At 29.3% G+C, this 24,415-nt stretch overlaps 2 protein-coding genes across 2 annotated transcripts; one reads left to right on the forward strand and one right to left on the reverse strand.

Moving 5' to 3' along the window:
- Nucleotides 1-470: 470 nt before the first annotated feature.
- LOC112591050 (MOXD1 homolog 1-like) lies at nucleotides 471-24,252 on the reverse strand. The gene is made up of 10 exons (XM_025334701.1): nucleotides 23,872-24,252; nucleotides 15,131-15,286; nucleotides 8,289-8,465; nucleotides 8,115-8,198; nucleotides 6,362-6,647; nucleotides 4,780-5,060; nucleotides 4,178-4,303; nucleotides 2,863-3,047; nucleotides 2,228-2,555; nucleotides 471-1,060 (listed from the first exon to the last, which is right to left on the reverse strand). The coding sequence occupies exons 1-10, from the start codon at nucleotides 24,244-24,246 to the stop codon at nucleotides 896-898; spliced, it is 2,163 nt and encodes a 720-aa protein (XP_025190486.1). The 5' UTR covers nucleotides 24,247-24,252; the 3' UTR covers nucleotides 471-895.
- On the forward strand, nucleotides 14,176-14,841 carry LOC112591051. The gene has a single exon (XM_025334702.1). The coding sequence runs from the start codon at nucleotides 14,412-14,414 to the stop codon at nucleotides 14,805-14,807; it is 396 nt and encodes a 131-aa protein (XP_025190487.1). The 5' UTR covers nucleotides 14,176-14,411; the 3' UTR covers nucleotides 14,808-14,841.
- Nucleotides 24,253-24,415: the final 163 nt, after the last annotated feature.

The following is a 24,415-nucleotide window of genomic DNA, read 5'->3' on the forward strand; positions in this document are numbered from 1 at the left end:
TTGTAGGCTATAGTTTCTTCTCAAAAATACACCACTGTGTGTAGTATTTAGTCTAGAAGTACTTAACATATTATAAAACTATAATACAATTTGGCATATCCTATGATTTCATTTTTAAAGTTATACATAATAATATATTAATCTTACATATTACGTTCCTTTATATCTTATAAGTAGGTGTCGTGATTATTAAAATGTGTATAAAAAGAATTTCCTAATGTATAGCTCTACAGCAGTAAAAATTGTTAAGGCCAAATAATCTGTGTTTCTTAAATTGCGTTAATCTGAATGAATTAGTCAGGATTAATGTTTTTTTTTATAAAGTGATTAAAGAAAAATATTTATAAACTGTTATAGATATTATTTATGATACAATAAGCAATAGATTAGATATATTAAGTTAAGTAAACTATAACGCATGGTTTACATATTTGAAGAAAAGATCTATTTAAATTTAATAACATATTATGATTCAAACTCTTATAATTTATTTTATTTTTAATTTCAAACTATTTTGGTTATTTTTCTGGAGAAGTAGCATGGACTATGTTGGTATGTACCTATAGAGAAGAAAGAGACAGAGAATTCTGTATTTTTAAATGGGTCAATTGTTGGATTATTAACGTTGTATAATATATTACAATAGTACGACGCATTGTAGTCATAAGTTTGTCAATTGAACGGATTAGGAATTGTGGAAATCATTGACGCGATAAATAAATACTAATATATTATTTACAAAATTCAAAATGATACGTTTATGTATAAAAAAAAAAAATTATAAAATATAAACAAAAAAGTGACTTTGGTAAAATTTACTTAAATCTACGACCACAACGTGTATGAGAGGTTCGTGATATAGGTAGGTATATAATAATAATTATTATTTTTGTTCCTAATATACAAAAATCAGTGCGATACTTAATAAAATAAATATGAAGGAACTTTGTACTGCCAAGGCAGAGTTTTTGAATTTATTCGATAACGGTATGCATGCAACATTTGAGGTCTTTGGCTCAGTGTACGCCGTGAAGTTTGGAAACAAGTACGTATTCATCATCTGAAAATAATTAAAATAATAAATTAATGCCATAATAGATGACTTACGTCATAATACTTTTAATTATTTTACAAAGATAAATTTTTTAAATTTATCTCTGAACAGTTTTGTTCTAGTTTTCATAAAAAGTTTTAAGTTACCTATCTACGTCCTATCAAGATTTTATACATACATAAATATTAAATTTTACGTATCTAGATCATTACTAATTCACTAGATAAATAAAATAAACCTACTTTGAAAATAAAAAAGTAAATTTTCAAAATTTCTCAATGGTTTATCTGAGTTTATATTTTATACTTATTTATATGTATTTCCTGTAAAGCCGGCTTTAGATACGACCGATAAATGCGACGGCATAGGATGCCAAACCAGAAAGACACGTGAAAGATGTCAAAATTAAAATTTAATTAGAAGAAGGGATGTCAAAACAATTCATGCATTGGCGCTGAATGAGTTAAATTCAATCCTGATTTCACATTAACGATTGCATGAAAAATAAATAATTATTTTGATACAACCCTTATTATTTATTATTAAAGATAAGATCATAAAAATAAGAAATATTGTAATTCTAATGTCATAGTGCATCGTAATGCGTTATAAATTTATAATATTATATGATGGAGTAGTAACACTTTATTTATAATAAAATTCGTGTACCATGGCTAAATATCAACATAATATAATGTATGCATTATACATTTGATAAAAGTTGGACATTTAAGTATTCGGTGGTCTACAGAAGATAATATTAATTTTTGTCTGTTATTACCAGCACTTGAAAAAGATTTATAAGATGATACAAAAGTTTAAAAGTTTATGTGCATATCTGCATACCTTAAGATTTAAATGTCATTGATTAAGATATATCTAAAAAGAGTACCTTAAAATGTATTATTTTTAAAGAAAATATATTCACCTCCTCCCACATTTAAACAATGGCTAACATAATATATATATATATATATATATATATATATATTATGCTGAATGTCCTACAACAGCATAAGTTTAGGTTTTCCATATTAGCCAAACTCGAAAGAAAAAATAACATCTATATTATGTAGGTACTTAGCCAAGGTTATTTATTTATTTTTTTGTTGAAAGGCATAAATTGTAAATTTAACAGCACACTACAAAAGTAGTTGTCTAAACGAAACCTACCAAGGCTAACGTGTCGTTGTGCAGTCGACAGAACGTCATGTGTTTGCCATTGATCAATCGTCTTTCGATATTTTTGGTCAACAAGCTGTCTTCCCATGGCAAGTTATCTAAATGCTGTTGGAACGTTTTGTTCTGGAATTCGACGGGTTCCATGATTTCTAAATCTCTAAACAAATTTTGTTCTTTGCTGTCGTCGATTGTGAACGATGGTGGTTTCATCAGGTATGCAATGTGCTCCTGGTTGAGTTCATTCAACATTTTCACATTATTTAATGTTGGTGTCGTCGTTGTCGTGGTTGTCGTAGTCTGAGAAGGTGGATTTTTAGTTCTGTAAAAATAATAATAAAGTAACTTGACATCGTATTATATTGTTATTTATAGTAAATATGAAATTATGATACAAAATATAGTGACTGAACACTCCTAATTTTCTCAAAACTAATTTCAAGCAAAAAATTATAATTTTATTTACTATAATTCTCCATCCATCTAAGTATACCGCTGATGGAAAACAAATAAATAAATGTATAATAACGTTGGTTTATGTTATTATGCAAATGTCTTCAATCACAATAATGAACAACAATAAACACAAAATATTATAAAATTATGTATGGTAATTGAATCCCACTTACGTGCTGTCAGCTAGTTTTAAGAAGATTTTCTCAACACCCTCCATGTTGTAGTCCAAGAACTGTTGAACGCCGAATGTTTCGAAAAAGAACGGTACCGGCGTCATACTAAAACAGCTCGCCAGTGGCGTACGCGGGTAGTAAGTGACAAATGCTATGCACATCTCTTGTTTGGTCGAATAACCACCCTGTAAAACCGTTAACATAAAATTAAAATTAGGTTCTATATTTCGAACACGGAACAACGAGTATTTTCCACCACTCTAATACTGCATAATATTACAAATTATAAGCAGCAATGTAAGTATTTCAGTAGAAATCCATTATAGTGACGACATCAATATGGCTTATACACGTTGAATTGGATGTTACCTATTATTTGTAAATAGTTTAACGATATTTATAAAGTGACATACGATATACAGATCAGTATATATAGTCTCATAAACAATAATATACTAGCTACCTATGTTATCGCAAAATATGTTAACATTAATTGTGTGTACCTACCTATGTTATTACTGATTTGTAAATTGTATAAAAATATTTAGTTATTGGGTAAAGTTATTCTAAAATATAATATTTAAATGATAAATTAGAAAAAAAAATATTTTTTTAAATGCATTAGTCGTATTAAAATTATAATACTGTAAATACTAGATATTGAATTGTTAAGATTTAAAGTCGAAATGTCGAATAATTTTCCAATAGCCGAGTCCACTTAATAGTTTATAGTTTATACCATTATGAAAACGTCAATAACGAACTTTTAATGTCATTATTGACATCTGATTTTTATATCTCAGGTGTAACAATCGGGTGAAATTGACACATTTGGAATAAACTGTGGTGAGGAAAAAGTATTCAGTGGAGGTGTAATTTAGCACAATCAGAAAATTTGTTTCGAAAAATTTTAGTAGGTATTTCAAAAAAAAGAAGATTCTGATCAAGATATTAGAATTAAATGTGTAGATATAATATTTACTATTCTGATTTATTTTTTAATCTAACTGATAAAACATTTAATACTAAAGTATCATAAACGTACACATTCAAAGAACTACATGTACTTAATTTTCGTATATTTGTGATAAGGCGCTGATTAAAGTGACTAATTGTGTTGATTAGGTTAGGTTTCTTGGTTGTCACTACATTAAAAATTAAAATTGTATTTATATATACACTGCAGTTATTGTAAGCTATAGTATTGCCGAAAAATAATGTAGTATACACGGTATGTCATTGCAATAAAAAATAACCATTAAGCCATAAATATATTGAATACCTAATAAATAAAAGTTAAACATATTATACATACGTGCGTTAACTGCGGACGATCGACTGTATTATAGACGCACTCTGTGATTAGTTCATCACCGGGATACACAGTCACTTCATTAGACAGTTCTCTCGCCTGTTGGTAATCGTAGTCGTAACGATCGTCCTTTATATAAAATAATGTAAAGTTATTAATTTAGTTACAATATATAAATATATATATATTATACATTAACATATTATAATGAACACACACAAACGAAAATTAACAACTACGACAATATTGGCTTATAAAATCTACATAATATGAGGTAGGACGGTAGACGATAACATCGTATGTAGGAAAATTATTTTTATTAATTACTCACAAAAAAGTTATATTACGTATTGAAATGTCAAATGAAAAGAATAATCATTAAATTAATGTATTTAACAATAATCAATAAAGATAAATAGTTTAAGACAATTATTTATTTTTATATAAGTGATTGTAAGTGATAATTATTATAAATTATAATAATATATTGTCTGGTTCGAATCCTGATTTTATATACTTGATAGTATATATATTTTATAATATCGATTCCTAATACACTAATATTAGTAATATTATTTTAATTATTCATAATATTCATAAAATACCTGTGCGATGGTAGCCATTTCCTGGTCGTGCCGAACGTGCCGGAGTTTGAGCTGCCTGGAAGCCAGGTGGGCGTGTAATAGGACGGACGTGATTTTTATGCCTCTTTCCGGGAATATGACGTTTGTGCAGTCTTTGTCACAAAGACTAGCTGTCTTGTAAGCAAATTGCTTAGGTGGTACGATGTGCATCGGCGACACTGCCATGCCTACGGCCATAATGCCCGCGTCGTTGGGGCGCAAATCTTCGGTGTAGTACACCCTAACGCCCGAGTTGTCCATTACTAAAATAGTATATTATAATATAACCACGGCAATAATAGATTATTATGTAAATACATGCGAGTAAAATATGAACACTATCATAGTTCACGAATACTAAAAGCAGAGTCTTATAAAACGCGATGATGATCGTATTAACAATTTAACAGTAATAGTTGGTACATAACTTTTTGTTTCCACATAAATCTTAATTCTTATTAAAGACTAACACCTATCAGACTATACTATTATATTTCATTATTTATGTTTAGCTTTTCATAGTTTTCCAAAACTATTGATTGTTTTCGAGGACAATTTCTACTTTTAAAAACCTTAATACTCGCAATGTATTTTTTTGTGTTCAGTTTAGAAATAACAAAAAAATTTTACTGGAAAAAATTGTATGTGTTCAATATTTACACTAATACAATATACGCATGTAAGACGCTTAGCAGAAAAAATCATCTATACTCAGTAAACTGTCTGAAATTACACATAATAAATAATAGACGATATTAATGAAAGACAATTTATGTGTGTTGTGTGTGTGAGTGTGTAAGCCATTTAACTATCCAAGTCTATCGCACTTATAGTTCTGAAATTTAATGGTACATAAGTAATTCTATACCCAAAAATGTGCACTCCGAAGCCAATTTTTAAATTTTACGTTTTTAAAGAAGTAGCTCGCAAAAAAAAAAATATAAGATTACCTACCATTAATTACAGAAAATAAAATATTTATTACAATTGAGTATAATATAATTTTATTCTTGGTCAAAATCACACAAACGAATGAGTTGAAATATGTGCGGTTTATACTTAATAGAATTTAGGTAGAGTAGACAATAAACACACAAGCATTATTTGAATTGTTATGACTTATAAGTAACGCCGTCCAGGAAGATAAGCTTTAATTAATAAATATAATATCTATTTTATAAAACCAAGTCTAAAACAAATAACCTTTATGACAATCAAAAGTTTTCGACCGAATTTTTAAAAATGTTCGTCAACAGATTCAACGAAATCCATAACGTTATAGGCTATTTTGTATCACTCAAAATTTAATTTTCAACATTTACTTAAATTTTTAATTTTATTGATTCCAGAAAAACTATCATTATGATCGGATACAGTTATTTTCAGATCTGTATTTTATATTTTATTAAAACAGTCCAAATAACTGTTAATGATCCATAAATTTACATTTAACCGATAGTTTAAGAAGTAAATCAACGAGCATTTCATTTTTATCACGGGAAATGCCGTTGCGGTTTGACTGGTTTAATAATATACTTTTATCATATTATTATTGTCATTATACCTTTTTTCAGCGTGGGATTATCGTAGTGCACTTCCAACATGTAGTACATTTCACGACCACCAATCGGCACGCCAATGTGATCCGGCAAAAACTGTCCGTCTGAGCCCATTGCCCATGTGACCACCGGCGATACGCACTTGTTCCAGTCTTCTGGCATACCCTGGCCGTAACACTGGGCGCCTTTTAACGTCACATACTTTTCCATTATGTTCGAACCACCGTAGCACTCATAAACGATCATATGGTGGACAAGACGTCGTGTGTCGTCGTTCAGCAAAGGCACAAACTATAGAAGTGACCAAAAGTCGTATCTCAAAACATTTATATATATATATATTATATATAACTACGTCCTGTCAAATAATTTTTATAAATATGTTTTGTAGCCGATATACATATTTTAATTCAGTGTTGGGTATAGTACGGTAACAAAAGTTTAAGAAACAGTGTTATGTGATTTATTTAGAATTTATTCTAAGTGTAGATAACTAAAAAGTGAACCCGGCTCTGTCTGAAGTTCGATAAAAAATTAGAAAAGTATCATATAGGTCAGGGGCGGCCAAACAGTCGATCGCGATCGACCGGTCGATCACAAACGATTTTAAAGTCGATCGTGCTAGAATTTATTTTTAGGCTGCGCTCACGAAAATTAATTATGGTGGTATAGTAACTTAATAATAATAAAAATTTTTTTATCGAAGTCGATCCTCAAAGGTGAAGTATATTTTTAGTAGATCGCGGCCGAAAAAAGTTTGACCGCCCCTGATATAGGTAACTACTGTTTTTTTTACTTTAATTTTAAAATAACCTTGATTATTTTTAAAAGTAATTCGATACTTATTTGATCATATAATATTATACATAGGAGCATCTTAGTTGCGTCCCTTAAAAAAGGTTTAGTTACACCAATTGCTTCCCACTATATTGTATATATTGTATAAGTTGTATAGTTTATTTTTCGTTTTTAGGGGTTCTTCGTGGTTTATTTATAAACGGATTCTAGAATCTAATATTATGTTATGAGATATTATAATACTTTATATTGTAAATAATGATTAACATAAATCGATTTTGTTTTAAAGTGAAACATTTTAAAAATGTTTAATGAAATCAGAATAAGAAATTAAATTATGAAATAATAAGGTAGGAATTTATAAAAAGTTTAACTATAAAATAAAGGATGAACCTAATTTTTGATTTACTTATAATTATATTATATATTATTAATTAATTTATTTCCAATGTTTTATGTTATATTATTAACCATACCGTTATATTTATGTGCAATTTATTACCAAATTACCTTTCTATTGATTTAGGCTATATAGTGAAGTGGTAGACAGTTGTTTTGTAAGGAATAGGGCATAGACAAATATTTGATTGAATTTTAGAATGGGGGAGACTTAAATCTTATTTTGCATTGTTGCAAAATATGTACCTATTTAATACTTTGAAAAACGTTCAATAACTATTTTTTTTGGGGAGGGGGGAATTTGTTTTAAATCAATAATTACATAAGCATTACATTATCTATAACAAGTTAGAGTATAAATAGTTAAGGATCTTCTTATTCATGTAACTTTACATACATTTGTAAGAAAATATTATGTTATACTACATAACATAAAGTGAAATTTAAATTATTATTTTTGTAATATACAAAATAGTATTCATCTTAAATATAAACGTATTTAGTTTAGTATATATTTCATTCGTTTTTTAAAAGGTGTGAATATTTGTGTTAAAAACTTACCCCAACAATATGATTTTTCTTAAAGATCGGAGCTTTGAAAATTTTGCACCAGTACAAAGTGTCAACGTCGTCTTTAATACGTAACTAAAATTAAAAATAAATAAATACATCTCATTAAATCTCATTTGTTATATAATATTAAATTTAATTATATTATTATGTATATTTGATTACGTTATCCATGGTGATGTCCCATTTTTTGTAGTCATCCGTGTTTGGTTTGAATTTTGGGCCTCTTGGATGGAAACTTTGAGTGCCCTTCCATGAGCTACCCAATTTCAATGCATCAGTGTATTGTCTATCGATCGGATCTCGATCACTCATTGTCCAAAACATACGCATCGTGTCGTTCTACAAACATACACACATTTCTATTAATATTTTTTCCCATTATATTCGCGTTTAACTAATTTATTATAATTATGCAGTTTTTATATCCATTAGAAATAGGTAAGATTTTAATAAATAATTAGTTCTTTAATCAATAATTATGTAAATAATTAGCCTAATAATTAATTTATTAGCATAAAAAATATATATTTATGTACATTATATATTTATATATGTACATTATAGTTTATAAAAAATTATTCGTATACGAGTACTTGTATCCATTATACCAACATTATAATTTATATTATGAAAGTTAGATATATATCTATTATTGTTGATTATTGTTCATTTAATGGGAAATGATTTTAAAGATTAATTTAACTTATAAGATAGTTGGGATTGAATTAAAGTAGTAAAAGTGTCTAAAAAATAAAATAAATTAAATTTTTTTTTTTATTCAATGCATTCATATAAATTGTTTTTAAAATTTACATTTAAGATATAAACATTTATATAAAACTCAATGGACAAAACGTGAAGTATTCGAAAATTCAAGTATATTAGTATACAATGTACCAGTACCTATTATATATTTGTTTAGATATTTGCATTTCGATAAGTACTTACACGTGAACAAAATTACAGGGTATCCCTGATTGTTATCTCGGTAAAATTATTTTTTCCATATAGTTTACATAGATTTGTCATAGATAGACGTTAGTGATTTAAACTAAAAAAACTTAAATATAAAAATTCCCACGATTCTTTGGAATTCATTAGATGAAATAAATAATATATATATGTTCTTTTGTGCATATTAATGTAAGTCTAGACTATACAGAATGGTAGGTATTATTATTATTATTTTAAACAGTTGTTTTTTAATTGAATAATTAGTTTATAAATTATAAATAAAAAAATAATTTTAGTTTGAAAACAAAACAATTTGTACAGGTGTAATATTGGTTAAACTAGGTAGCTAATGTTTAGTAAACTACAGGAATATAACTACGCGTGTTAACATATAATAAATTTTCTAATGCAATTAACTTAATTAACAAAAAAAAAGTTCAAGATGCTCAGAAATTAATGATTTTACTATGGAGAATTGAATAATATGCAATGTAATAATAGCTATGTTAAATATTATTTCATATTTTTTCTCAGGTTTTTAAATTAAAACGAAAATTCGCATTTTACTGTGTATTGTCGAATCGTCCGGTCGCAGGAGTTGAGAGTGTAAACCGTATTATTTCTATGCCCATAATCGGCATGTTTAGTATAATATATGTGGGTAAGTGGTTACTATATATTATGTTAGAAGATACTTATTTTAATAGGACGGTATGATGTTAAAATTGTATCGTAAACGATTGTGATTAGTATATCTTAATTTTAACATCTCAGATGTACACAAATTATTATTACATTTATTTAAAAAAAAAAAAAACATACGTTTAATACAATTCAGTAATTTATAAATTCTGCATGGATAATTTAAGTGTTCAGTGACTAGCGTTAATAAAAGTCAAATTTAACATTAAAAATGTATCTATTTGTTAATAGATGGTTACGGCTTATGTTATTTTGTAAAAATAATTTAACCTGAAATACATAATATTAAATATTAAGTTTACATATTTATGGATAAATATTTTTAAGTATATGGTCGCGTAATATATCTTTATTACTATAATGTTATAATTTAGCAAGACGTTTATGATATAATATTTTATACTAATTTTATTCACAATGATATCAAACACGAGCCACACTATATTGTATACACTTACATTACTTCATAATAAATGTCATTATGATTGTGACGTTATTACTTAGACCAAACTCTTCTGATATAGATCGAAGGCCGTCGACCGCATCAACTGTTTTATAAAGACGTATTGGTCCGAAACGAATGATATTATTATAAATAATATTACTGACTAGGTATATTATATTAAATCATATGATGACTCTTCGTGGTGCATTCATATCACGTTCGCGCGACGACCGTTGCCAAGAAAACGTACGTATCACGTCATCATAATGTCGACGTTTGCATATAATACGGTTTGTGCGTTATAGCATTACTTATAGTTTTATTACTAGGAGAAGGGAATAAAATATAAGTTATTTTCATTTTTCATTCAACGTCTTCACCACTAGGTACTCCGTAAACATGGTCGAAGAAATGATACTCTTCTTCTCCGCTACCGTCTCCGTCATCATCGGGTTTGTTCAGCCGGATTGCAATTTTGGTGATTGTCATCGACAAGAAATGTGCGTAGACAGACCTTGGGACGAGTTACGGGGAGGACGCAACGACGATCGAGTGAGAATCGTAGACGCGCCTTTGGGTTCAGACATAGCATTCCTGTGTAGCTATTGCGGCGAAAGAGATAAAGGCCAGGCCCGGTTTTGGTATATTTCGCACAGGTTAATATTATAATATTATAGCGAAATAAGTGCAATAGCTTAGCTTCAGATATATACATAATAAATGTATAACGAGGCCTTGTTGTAGTCGCCTGAGCGTATGTGTAAGTCTACAGAGTCTACTAAACAACACGTCAACAAAAAGGCTCAAAGATAAAAAATCAAGAAAGTTTTGACTCAATAACTATTTTTGAGAAAAATATTTTCTAGAAATCGTTGAATTAAAAAAAAAAAAAATTTGTTTAAGAATATAATTAAAATGGATTATTTATTAACTATAAGAATTGGTCATATAATACTTATTCCAATGTAAGCTATAATATTCGGAAACATAATCGAGAGCCATAAATAAATTTATAGCAGAAATATATTTTGAGTAAGAATGTATATTATATTTTGAGAGAGCAGTTAACATATGTTATCAATTGTCATTGCGTTTTTGAACCCCTCTCCTCGGTTATAAATCTAAAAGAACTCTTCGATTTTAATAGTTTCTTGTATTGTATATGATAATGTTTACATTTTTTACTAAATTACCTTTTGGATATATCAATTATAATAATAAAATATCTAGAAAACATCTATTCATCTCAAGTAATTGTAAACTATATAATAGTTGTATAATTGTTTTGATGGTGGTTGTTTTCGTCTACGGCCTCTAAAACTGCGGTAATAGAATGTTGAATTCAAACGGCACAGCAGCCGGTCGTAAGGAAGTGGTGCTAGGTATGTCGGATCCGATCGAGTCAAATCGAGTGTACATGATGCTCGATCATCGTCTGGTAATCCGGAACTTGACCTCATCCGATACCGGTCGGTACTCGTGTTCGGGTCTCGGAGCTGACGAACGCGTCGAGTTTGCTCTCGATCTACTACCGGCGAACACAGAGGGACGGCTCGGTGTCGACGTCAAAGCGGTAACAGCCAATTCGATGGCAGAATGGACGCAGTACGAGTCGCGGTACTTGGCGCCTGTCGCAAAGGCTTTTCCGCGGGTTTGGAAAATGGGTGTGGACTGGGATGCGTGGGGACCGTGTGACGGATGTGCGGGCAAGCGGTACCGAAGGGCTGCTTGTCGGGTCTATTTTGACAATGGTATTCGCATGGCTTGTAGGTAATATTATATGTATGTTAGAAGTATAAGATGTTATCACGGGCTCAAAAAATGTTAATCGATCGTCTGTATCATCTCGTATTAACACTGTATATTCGAACAATTGCAGCAGACATAAAATAAAAAATTTAATCTATACAAAATGGATTTAAAAAAATCAGAGTCTATTTAAAATAAAATATCTTCAAAATAATAAAAATATACTCCTATCTAAATAAAAAAAAATATATAAATAATTATTATGTTTGAAAAAAAAAATTCACAAAAATAAAATGTTTCGAAAGACCCTGTAATATTATATACAGCCGGTGAAAAGCTCGTATATTATGGACTATAGACGTATTCATTACATTATAATAAATAATAATAATGACTTTTTGTGTTCAGGTTGAACGCAAATCAAACAATAATAGATCATATTATAATGTTTCTGTTTACCATTGTTATTATATCGAACCGGTTTGGAGCTTTTAGGTCGATCGGACTACCCGCTGCGGTGATGGCGGTTTCGCCTGGTCTAGCAGCCAGACTATCCACGTTGCCCGACTTTTTGCTGTCCGAGACATGTTACTCCTACTGTCAGCTTTTGAACAAGCGCCGACTTCCCAAGTACAGGAACACGTTTGTACTGGAGGAAGGGTCTAGTTTGACATTAGTGTGCGCCGAAGCGACTGCCGATAAAAAGGTAAGTGTATATTCTTTCGATTTCGAGAGCTGATGACAAACCATAAATATTATAGTCGGGTTGATGTGATATAGTGTGTAAGGTGGTGTTGTATATAGCGGTAGGGCTGGCGGCGTTTTCAGCAAATCATTATCGTACAGAGTTACGGTCTTGTATAGATTTTATACCGATGAATTTACTGAATTCGCTAAACTATGCGATCAGCGAGTCTTTAAAGATAATAATATACCCAATTATTTTTATCCTACACCATAATAAAATATTATTTTAATCAGTACGCGCTGTCAGTGAATACTGACACATTTATATATATATATATATTATATATATACACGTTTAAGATGTAACATTGAAGTCTTGCGAAATTAAAGAATCATATAAAAAAAAAATACTTGTTATTCAGTCAAACGGCAGATGCACTGTAAATTCAACCACAGCCAAACTGTATAATATTAAACAATAACCGCCACGTCGAGTGTGTTATAGTGCTAATCAAAATTCATTTAGCCACATTCCAGTATAACGAATACCGCGGAAAATCGCTCGAAGAGCGCGTGCATTCTTCGCATTATTATTATTATTATCATATTTTTTTTTTTTATAGGTATTTGAGATATTTGTCGAAGCCATTATTGTACACATTTCGTTTGTCGTTAAATCACAAAAGTCTAATGATACGAAATAAAACATTTAACCATAATAATTATATTGGGACAACGATTTCCCTGAATTATCTGATCTTTTGATGCGTAATTATTATTTCATTTGATACTGATAAATAAACACCATAGTATTGCGAACTGAAAAATGGAAATTCGAAATTATCGTAATATGTTATATTTTATGCGGAAATGTAGGCAAGACTACATATATACTGAACAGTCCAACTCGTGAACGAGTATCATACAATCACCATGTGCAAATGTGGTATTGTAATTAACGATACTTAAAGTTAATGTATAATTTTGTTATTAATTATTATTACTACATTTATATCACAATCTTCAATATTTATTTTAATTTGATTAATAATTTTTTCTTCTTTTTTTCGCGTGACAGTCCAACTTCGAATTTTTTTTTACGCATTAATCATGGAAATAGATCTTAAAAAGTATTTTACCTAATTCAAAAAATAGTATTATTTGTTTTGTCTAATACGTTATATTATGTCATCCTTTATTTCAATAATTGTTTCATACCGTTAATAATGAGTAATGACATTTCCGAAGCCATGTTTTTCAATTGTTGGTTATCGAAATTATTTTTTAGGGCGTTATATTTATCATTAACAAGAAGTTTATACAAGCACAACTTTTAAAGCGTGTATGAAAAACCACGATAAACGTATTAAATAACACCTCAATCGTAATTATTTCTTATGTGTTAGACATTACGATATGAGGATACTCGTATTACATTTATAGCATATAAATTGTAAAATTCGTGTTTTTAAAATCATTAAAAATCACACAATTTTGTATAACATCGGAATAGCTCGATACCACGTGACTGTGACTTCAACGGATTATATTTAAAGAAAAACTTTTTGATTTTGGTGAGATTTAAGTTTTGAATTTCCTGCAAAATAAATTCCAAAATAGATTTACGAGTAGCATCGGCCGTTCATTTAACATATTGCAATTGCTGTATTACATCATTGTCCACTAATTCTTTAATTTTGATCATTTTTTTCCCCTAATTAATTAGTTATTTTAACACACATCTCTCTATGGGTCAGGTGACATGGAGGAAAGATGGACTTCTATTGACTGAAACCGAGTCTACTGCCGATGATACGTCTGGGGCGTTGCTGGACACGTTCGGGACGTTATATTTGGTCAGACTCACAAGTGACGACTCTGGTAATTACACATGTTTTATAGACGGTAATCGAACGCAAGAAGTGCTGTTAGCCGTCCGCAAGTCATCGTTGCTCTCGTCAAAAGCCTACGCCCGACACTTATACTATTTGTACTATATATTTGCGATGTATTTTGTCGTTTTCGGTGCTCGGATTTACTACGCTTTTCTTAACCGTCGACATTTTTTGAAGATCACCGATAACGATGTACTAAAACCCGAAATTCCCATCGTTTATCTGGGAAGAAAAATTCGGATCCGTTGATATTCCATTCGTAAAGCTTAAGAAATATAATATATTAATACTATACAATTCTTTTAAATGTATTTTTATTAAAAAATATATTATTACGGGAAATCGCTGATTTTATTCAATAAAACTATTTAACAAATAACAAGATACAAGCCTATCTCGACAAATTTTTATTATTTGTCTCATTATTAAGTAATTTGTCTTTTTATTACTGTTATTCAAAGTTATTTTTACATAATACAACCGGTTTTTATAGTCTTATACACCCTCAACGGACATAAATTATTGTTTGATTTGAATGATATCTTAGAAAATACAGGTTTACGGATACATACCCCAAACACCACATCGTCGTGTGCGTCACAGGTGTCCCAAGCCCTTCGGAAGACGACGGATATATGAGAGCCATTTTGGAAGGAAGCCAGTAGTTCGTAGTCCTGGCTGACATCCTTTTCCGGTGTTAGACCTGTTTCAGTTTTGCCATGCATATCCTGTGTAACAAAAAATAAAATAAAATAATAACACACGGTTTCATTTATATTGCGTGACGCATTTAAAAAGAGTTATATGTATTACATTTTCTTTTTAGTGTAATATTAACTATGATGAAATGAATACTTTTATTTTTAAACAATTCATTATGGTTATACAAAATGCGTTATTATTTACAACATTTATTTTTTTATTTTTAAGTAACAATAACAATTACTTGCTTATAAATTACGTTTGTGAGTCGAACTATTAAATATAAGTAGATACGTAGCTTAAGATAATCTAAGATGCACGAAAACAAAAAATTACCTACATCAAGTTTATTTCAAAAATGTTTTTACTAATATGATGCAGTATTAATATTATTACATAGCTATCTGAAAAAATATCTATAAATATACCTACATTCTTTTGTCAATAGTATAAAATATAACTTACATTGTAATGCATGCTTTAACTTGAAAACATAAAATTGGAGAATCTTATATCCCACGCAAGCTACTGAACGATACGGTATTATTATTTATTTGATACCAAATTAAATATATATTATTATATAATTTATAATTATACCTTAGTATAAGGACGATTTCAAGATAGTAACTATGAACAAGTGTTTATAATTTATGTATGGCAAACATATGCTATTTAATGTTCATTATTATACTTAATGATATAGGATGATACACCACAAGACAAGCAATATAATTAGAACAAAACCGGAATTTAAATATTTTGCTATTTTTATAGCTTAAATCTAAAAAAACATATGGATAACAATAAACATAAGTGTATTTACTTGACGTTTGTCTGTTTTCTTAACGAAAAATGAAAACTATCGTTTTATATAGTAAAGTGGTATATAAATGCATTACTTTACTATAGTTAACTTTATTTATTATAATTTATAAATTACAATAATTAACAAACATTGAGTTTAGTAATTTAATGTTTTTTTTTTTTTTATATATATGTATATAGGTAATTGATTACTTATTATTAGTTTTTATTCAATCTTCATTTTTAGTAAATATGTCAATGTATTTAACTTATAGTTAGATTTTATTTTTGAATATTATAGTTTATATAAATTTACAGATTATGTTACATTTTTCAACATTTTAGTATATAGTAAAAGTGATTTATTATTGTCGTATGTGTTATGGTTATAAAGATCCTTGTCGATTTTTTTCAACAAAATATTTAGGTATATGATACATAGTGTTTTCATTTAATACAATCATTTACATGAATAATTCATTTACCAATTTATAAATACAGATATAAATAAAAATTGTATATTTGACTTATTCAATAAATTTTAAATTATTAACTATATATTAGAATATATAGTTTTTTCACTATAAAATTTATGTAGTATTTAACTATTTGTAAAGTAATCTTGAAAGATTTCTGTTTTAAAATTAAAAGATAAGTATTATTATCAAGAATAATTAACAAAGCTGAATAGCTAAGCTCGGCCAACCATTAATATACAAATTATGTTATATACCTACCTAATGTTAAGTAATAGTAATAATAATAATAAAAAAACAACAACACCGAATTCATTCAAAACAATAATAAAATTATAAAATTTTTCTCACGAGAAAAAGACCCCAGGTATTGTAACGCGGTCAACAAATCTCGTGGGAACTGTTGGGTTTGGGATATACGAAAACCAGTTACATTGAAAGGGATCAATGAATGTTTAGGTACATTGTCATGCGTTACAGCGATGGTATTGAGAGAATTCTCGTGTATAGATATACTTTTTAATCAGATAAAGTTCAAGTTAACATTATCATAAAAACGACAAGATTAACAAATTTATTTTAACTCCATAAAAATATTTTTATTTTTTTAAGTTTCTAGAGTTCAAAGAATTGTAAATAGTTTTTTATGTGTTACATATTATTATTTTTTTAATTCACATTTATAATATATTAACATTTAGTTATAGTAAATAGGTTTCTTAACATATTGAACAAATTTAGTGAAACATGTTAGTATTTGAAATTCTTATAATAATAATATAGTCTTTGCGTAAATTCTTTGATTGTATTTTATATACTTTACTATACAGTAATATCAGAGAAACATCGAAAATTAACGAAGCTAATAACACGTTTCAAGAAAATGGGTTTTGACAGAAAAAAAAATATATTCGAAAAATTACCGGACGTGATTACTCCTAGCACCTGCATTGGTGATGTGATGTTCCACGAGACTGGCGCGTGCCCTTTTTAAAACCGCCATTAATACACCATGACCGAAGAACAAGTGGTTATTTTTTTCACAACAATCGGAATAATAATAACAATAAAATCTAATATCCTCCGAGCCAGTGGAAACTTTATATGATGGACAGTGTTTATAATATAGTCGTATTCACCCTATATACGTAATACCTCTACAGCGTAAGGTAAGTAGGTTGGGCTGTAGATATCACGTTCATGTCCGGATGCACAACAATTGTATAAGCACCTACAACTAAAATAGTATTATTTATTAACAATAGCCGTGGAAAGTGACATCGTCTAATGCACGTGATTACGTTTAAATTAAAATATTGTCGTTTTATTCGTCAAACAGCAATATTTTACAATATTTTTTTATTTTTTTTTTATTTTTTTTTATTTTGCAATATTTTTTTTACCGAGCAATATCATAAAGTAGTTGTGGATGGGTTATCGAAATAATCAATAGTGTACTTATAATTTTAATATGATATTATATTATTTTGGAAAACAACAAGATGCACGTTCACTCTATAGCGATTTAGAGTTTAATGTTTAAATATACAATAATATGTGTTTTTAATAATTTGGAATCCCAGAATCGTTTTAATTACACGCCTAGTATCTAAATAATATATTACATATTATACAGAGTAGGTATTTTGAAAGTTCAAAGCAGATTATTATTATTATTTTTTCCTGTAATATTATGATATTATTATCATGTTTTCCTACAGTATATATTATTATATCGTGCGAACTCCTCGTTGTTATCTGAAGGCGAGTCGGTGACGCTAGGACAATTAAATGAGTCTCACGATGAAAACGTTTTATGATCGAGCAGGTGCTGAACAGTGTTGGGCGGGGGCTGTTTGAAAGAATGTCTCGTGGTATGCGGGAAAACCATGATATCGCATGCAACTGCTGGGAGGTTGTGTTGTGCTGTATATGTTTTTAATACTATACTTAACGTGTCTTAAAAATAAAACCTACGTGCATAATAGACAAGAGAAATAACTAAATAATTAAAATAATATAATTCTCATTGTTGATAATTTAATAACTAATAAGTACCAAATTATTGTTATGATCGATTAAAATCTACTTAACATTAATTGTTATATATATAAAAGGATTGTAAGAATATATTTATTTGTATTTTGTACTGAACATAGTATTATATCATTGGAAACCTTCATAGCTTATAAGTTATAGTGTGTATTTTATATGAATTAAATTTTTTGTTGAAATAGTATAACATATTAATGATTAAAATTAATATTTTATATATGACATACAGTTTAGAAATATTAAAATGTTGAACTCGAGAATTATTGAAGTATATTATTATATTTTGTATATTTAATAGGTTACCTAGCTTTATACAAATTAATATTATAGCAGAAAATATATAGATGTTTTATGATTATGCTGTTCTAAAATGAAAAAAACACACAAATTTCGTTTAATTAAGCAATTGATAAATTATAGTGAAAATAATTGTTTTTATAATTGAAAAATACATTTTTTTATAGTATTTTATAAAAAATTAAACCAACTGTCAAAGTATAGGACTTACGTAATAATATTTAAACGTTATAACTTGTAATCCTTAGCTATGGCTAATACTGTGTGTATCCTTTTTCAAATACAATTAGAACTTGTTAGATTTGTATATAAAATTATACTATTTATATTATACGTTCGGATAAACTAAATATTAGTGTTATCCTCTCGTTTTTATAAAATATATTTTTAAAGTTTGAATATAATATTTTTCTCTCTCAAAAAAAAAAAAAAAATTAAGGTCTTAAGACGTCCATATCGTTTGCACGCCTTCAAATCCGTTGTAACATGTTTATCATTATTAAACAGCGCACGTTCATGGGAGCGTCATAATATTATTATAATATATTGGCAACTCGAGTTTAATTCACCACAATAATATGCGCACAAGCTACAAGTGTATACTGTATATTATAAAAAAAAAAACATTATAATTTTATATTAAAAATAATTTTAAACCTTTGTATTCCCAATGGCCAAATATACTTACAATATATTAATATATATTGCCATATTACTCATATTAGTAATGACAGTAATTATGAGTAATATTTTGCCGGATTTTATAATGATAATTACAATATGATGTACTTATATTATAATTATTTATATAATGGTACCATAATATTAAAAAAATAATATAAATTTAATAATAATGTTAAATCTATCTATTTTTATTTAAATAATGACACTTGTAAGGAGTTCAAATAAAAAAAAAAAATTATTATTCTGCAGTATTACTAGTTTTTTTTTTTTTTTTTTGATGAATTGAAAATTAAAAATATAGTTATATAGTCAATTCTCACGTTACTGCTTTAAATAGGTACCCAATTACCAATCATTTATACAACGTGAGATTGATAATTAATACTATTATCGTTAATTTCTAGTTTTTATCTTGTAATATGCGCATAGGAATGGGTAGTAATTGAATTACGTTTATTCTTTTTCCATAACAAAAGTCAAGCTAAAAAAATACCAAGAAAAAAGAAGTTGGAAAAAATTATTTTTCTTCGAATATTCTAATGTTTAGAAGACATTATAACCGAAATATTAGGTTTTTTTAAATAGGGAGAAGGGGTTTGTATTCTAACGGTCTGCAATAATAACAATATAAAAATACATATAAAATATAAATATATAATGCGGCTCCAAGCGAGCGTGGTCTAGTTGTAAAAAACTACCGACTTTTAAAGTACAGATACCTACTTAATAAAAATGATTGTCATGCCAATAACTATTGCTTTAAGACACATTTAATAAATTGTGTAATTTTTGAGTGTACAACGTGTTCCAATAGAAGCACGTTTTAGACGTATTATATTATACGAAGAACTCCCGTGCATTCCATCAGGTCCATAACGATATATATGTAATGCGATTTAAAATTCTATGGGAATATACAGAACATTAAAATTCATCGTATATAAACATTTATCTAGAGTATCTAGTAGTTTTACTATACCTACTTTAAATTTTGTTTGTTATTTTGTTTAAAAAATAAGTGCAATACGTACATTTTAGTTTATACTGTTCAGTGTTCAAAACTGTTGAGATTTTTTAAAACGTTATTTATTTTAATATGAATACTTAATTTTTATTTGTATTACCTATAACCTATTTATCTAAAAATATTATAACTTAAAATTTCTCAATAGCCTCAAATAGTATAGGTAATCTATAATTAATGTATTTAAAATTTAGTATAATTTATAGTACGTATATGTAATTATGTAAGTAGCTAAGTAGGTACTTAGCAAATATAATATACTAAATTATTAATGTCTTTGATTTTCGTTTTTAATCTGGCATAACTAATTAGTCAATAAAGTTTTTTATTTAAAAAAAAAAAAAAAAAAAACATTTACATCCAAATCTAATATTATTTATATATGTCGCATTGTCGCATCCACATAGTGAAACCGCTCATTTTATTAAATGGATTTCCAGATTGTGAAATTCGTTCAGATCGTGAATTTTGACGAAAATACACTATATGGACATCCATTTCATAAAATGGATAATACCTACATTGTATTATTATTATAAAATAATTATTTTTGTTATTTATCAATAAATTATATTATGTTTTATTTTTATGTATTTTTCATACACCATATTATTACATATATTATATTTTAATTTATTTTTTATAAACAAAATAAAAAATATAATAAAATATAATACAATATTATTATAATATGCTCGTGCATATTAATTATATATTATATTTTATAAATGGCAGTGTTACTTATAAATTATAATTATGAAATAATATCCTTATTATTTATTTTTTCACGACAATTGATTTTGACATAGACTATTACATTTACATAGCATGCTATTTTGTCGTTTATAAAATATAATATACAATTATAATACAATAATATTATACTGTATTATTTGATTATATTTTTTTTATACATTATACTATTGTATATAATATGAATTTTCTCAAACATTCAATCGATTACATTAATATTATACACGAATACACCTTTAAGTGTACATATTTACCGTTTATTGGTACACCGTCGAGAACACGATAACACCTCGGACAAAATTCGCATAATTTAATTGTACATTTTTATACTTCATAGTACTCTTTGTCACTATATACTAGAAACAATACTTCGTTTGTGGATGGAGAGTATCATGAGTGTATGTTATACAGGTAGCTTTTATATACAGTTTAGCGATACCCTACAGAAGTACTCGTTGATAACGACATTACTGTTATTCAAAATCATAAAAGTATTACGTTTCATAAAATATAATAGTATACGGGTGCTTTAAATATCGGATTAACGAGCCTAATAACAAAGGTTTGCGTTAACACGATGTGTGCGAATCAGTACTTCCGGTGTTGTTTCGACGCCTATAGCAGATCAAAATACCACACAATGATTGGCATTCGGTATCATCCTTCTAAAATCACACGTCATTAGCACCTGTAGCGGTTGAAAGTGAAATAACTTAAAAAATAATCCTCCTAGGAACTTAGAAATTGCAATTATAATTATAGCACTATAAATAGTGTACTCGGATACACGTGGCTGTACGAATATTTATTTATTATTTATAAGATTTAAATATCCAAGTGGCAGTTGTACTTACTAGTTGGATATTATCAGTACAAATACGTTCAAAGCATCGACTCAAAATAACGGTCTTTCTCTATGCATGTTATAGTGCTCAACATTAAATACGTGGGAATTAGTGACATCGACGTTTTCACTGAAAACTTTTTACCTCAACATTATTATTGTCAACAATTTTGATGTGACACCTAGCATATGTTATTATTGTCAAAGAATCATTATAAACCTTATTTCTCACGAGTACGGCTGATTAATTACGACGGTTATCAAAAGTTATAACTTATAAATGAAATGAGAATGTTACGTGTTGCGATCGTTTATCCAGCCGACGACAGTTGGTAAATTATAGTGAAAAAGCGAAAATATCACACGGTGATTGACAATGGTATATGTTAATATTAGCCATTAGGATAATAATTTAATATTTTAATTTCGGAGAAGTAAAAGCTGCAAAAGTGACATATCGATAATTTTTCGAATGTTTAGAAAATTTTATTTTAGTTTTAAATATGGAAATTATATTATTAATAATAATATGTTATTATATGTATTCCTACGATGTGTATAACAGTAGCATCATTTTAATTTTTATAGCAATGTGTCAAAATTATAGTACACACGTGTTTTTTATATGTATGGCACACGTGGTTTTATATTTAATATTTTAACAAAATTAGAAAGTTTAAATTTGGAATTAGCTTTTGCCATGCATATTAATAATATTATACTTTTATAAATAATAATAAATAAATTTAACCTCCTATGTATGTTGTGTTTTACGCATTATGATTTTTAAAATATATTTTATCTTTTATGCACAGGTCGACAGTGCGTTTGTAAATTTTATAACAAACGAATAAGCCATATCAAAAATAGGGGTACTAAAGTACACTCTGCCACCCTCTCCCCCTCTCAAATGGCACCCTCGCGATATGATTTCATATAGATGTCTAGTACACGGATTTACACCGGCGTGAACTCGACTCTAGAGGGGATAAATTCTATTCTCGCGAACCTTTGTCTCTCTACAGCTATAAATCAGCGGTGCGCTAAACTTTATTGAAAGGGGAGATGTGCATTTTTTTCTATTTTCAGACCACTTAATAATCAAAAAAAAAAAAAAAATCAAAAAAAATATGCTCTTGTACTTAACCGCAGATGCTTATAGTTGATTAAAATAAATTTATCGTTGACCGTGCGGGGTAAGAAAAATTTGTATATTACGTACCCACGTTATTTATCGACTTATTACAGTAATGTTTCGACGCAAATCATCCCACAACGCGCAGCGGACGCGGTTTCATCGATTTAACATAACTCTTATCGTTATCATCAATCAACTTGATTTGTATGAGAAATGAAAAATCACACAGAAAAAAAATGATCGAAAACATGCATTTTTATTCTGACGACGATTCTAAATCACGGGAGACCCGTGACGGACAGGAAATAAGCGAGCCGGAGGGAGGTGCAGGGATATATATATATGGCACGGTCTTCATACCCTGCAACAGAGCACGTCATCACCACGTGTACAGTCTACCCCGACTATCCCGCGGCCCAAGTCCACGACTTACAACTCGTCCGTCACTGCAAGCACGACTTACAGCGTGCCTTTATTGACGTGACGTCACGCGATGTTCACGTCGTCCTATTTCCTGCGCAGACGAAACTCACCATTACGTGTCCGGTTCCGGTGTCGTCGTCGACCCACGCCAGCAGCACGTCCACCGACGGGGCGGTCGGATCCACGAACCCCAGAGCCACGTAACCGCGGGTCCGGGCCTGCACGCGGAACACCAAGCAGTCGGCGTACTCCTGGGCGGCCACGGTAATCTCGTCGCCGGCCAACACGGTTTTGCCATACTTGGTGGCGGCCAGCAGACCGGCCGCCGTCAGGTTGGCCGACCGGAACGACGGCTGCGGCGACGCTGCGGTGGCCGCGGCGGCTACGGCGGCACGCGCGCAGCCGGCGCACGACGACAATAACAACAACAACAACAACGACCGCGACCACGACCACGGCGACGACAACACACACGTCCGAGGCATGGCGACTTCGCGTACATACTGACTGTATAGCGACTATAGCACACCGGTTCGGCGGTTACACCGAACCGAACACCTGGCCCGGTCCGCCGCCGCCGCCGTCGTAACCCCTCGCCGACCGCGCTGTACCCGCTGCAGCCGCCGCGTTCCCCCTCGTCATCGCGCCACCCGC

Source organism: Melanaphis sacchari, unplaced genomic scaffold, assembly GCF_002803265.2.
Source record: "Melanaphis sacchari strain LSU unplaced genomic scaffold, SCAv2.0 Contig128_pilon_pilon, whole genome shotgun sequence".
Lineage (NCBI taxonomy): Eukaryota > Metazoa > Arthropoda > Insecta > Hemiptera > Aphididae > Melanaphis > Melanaphis sacchari.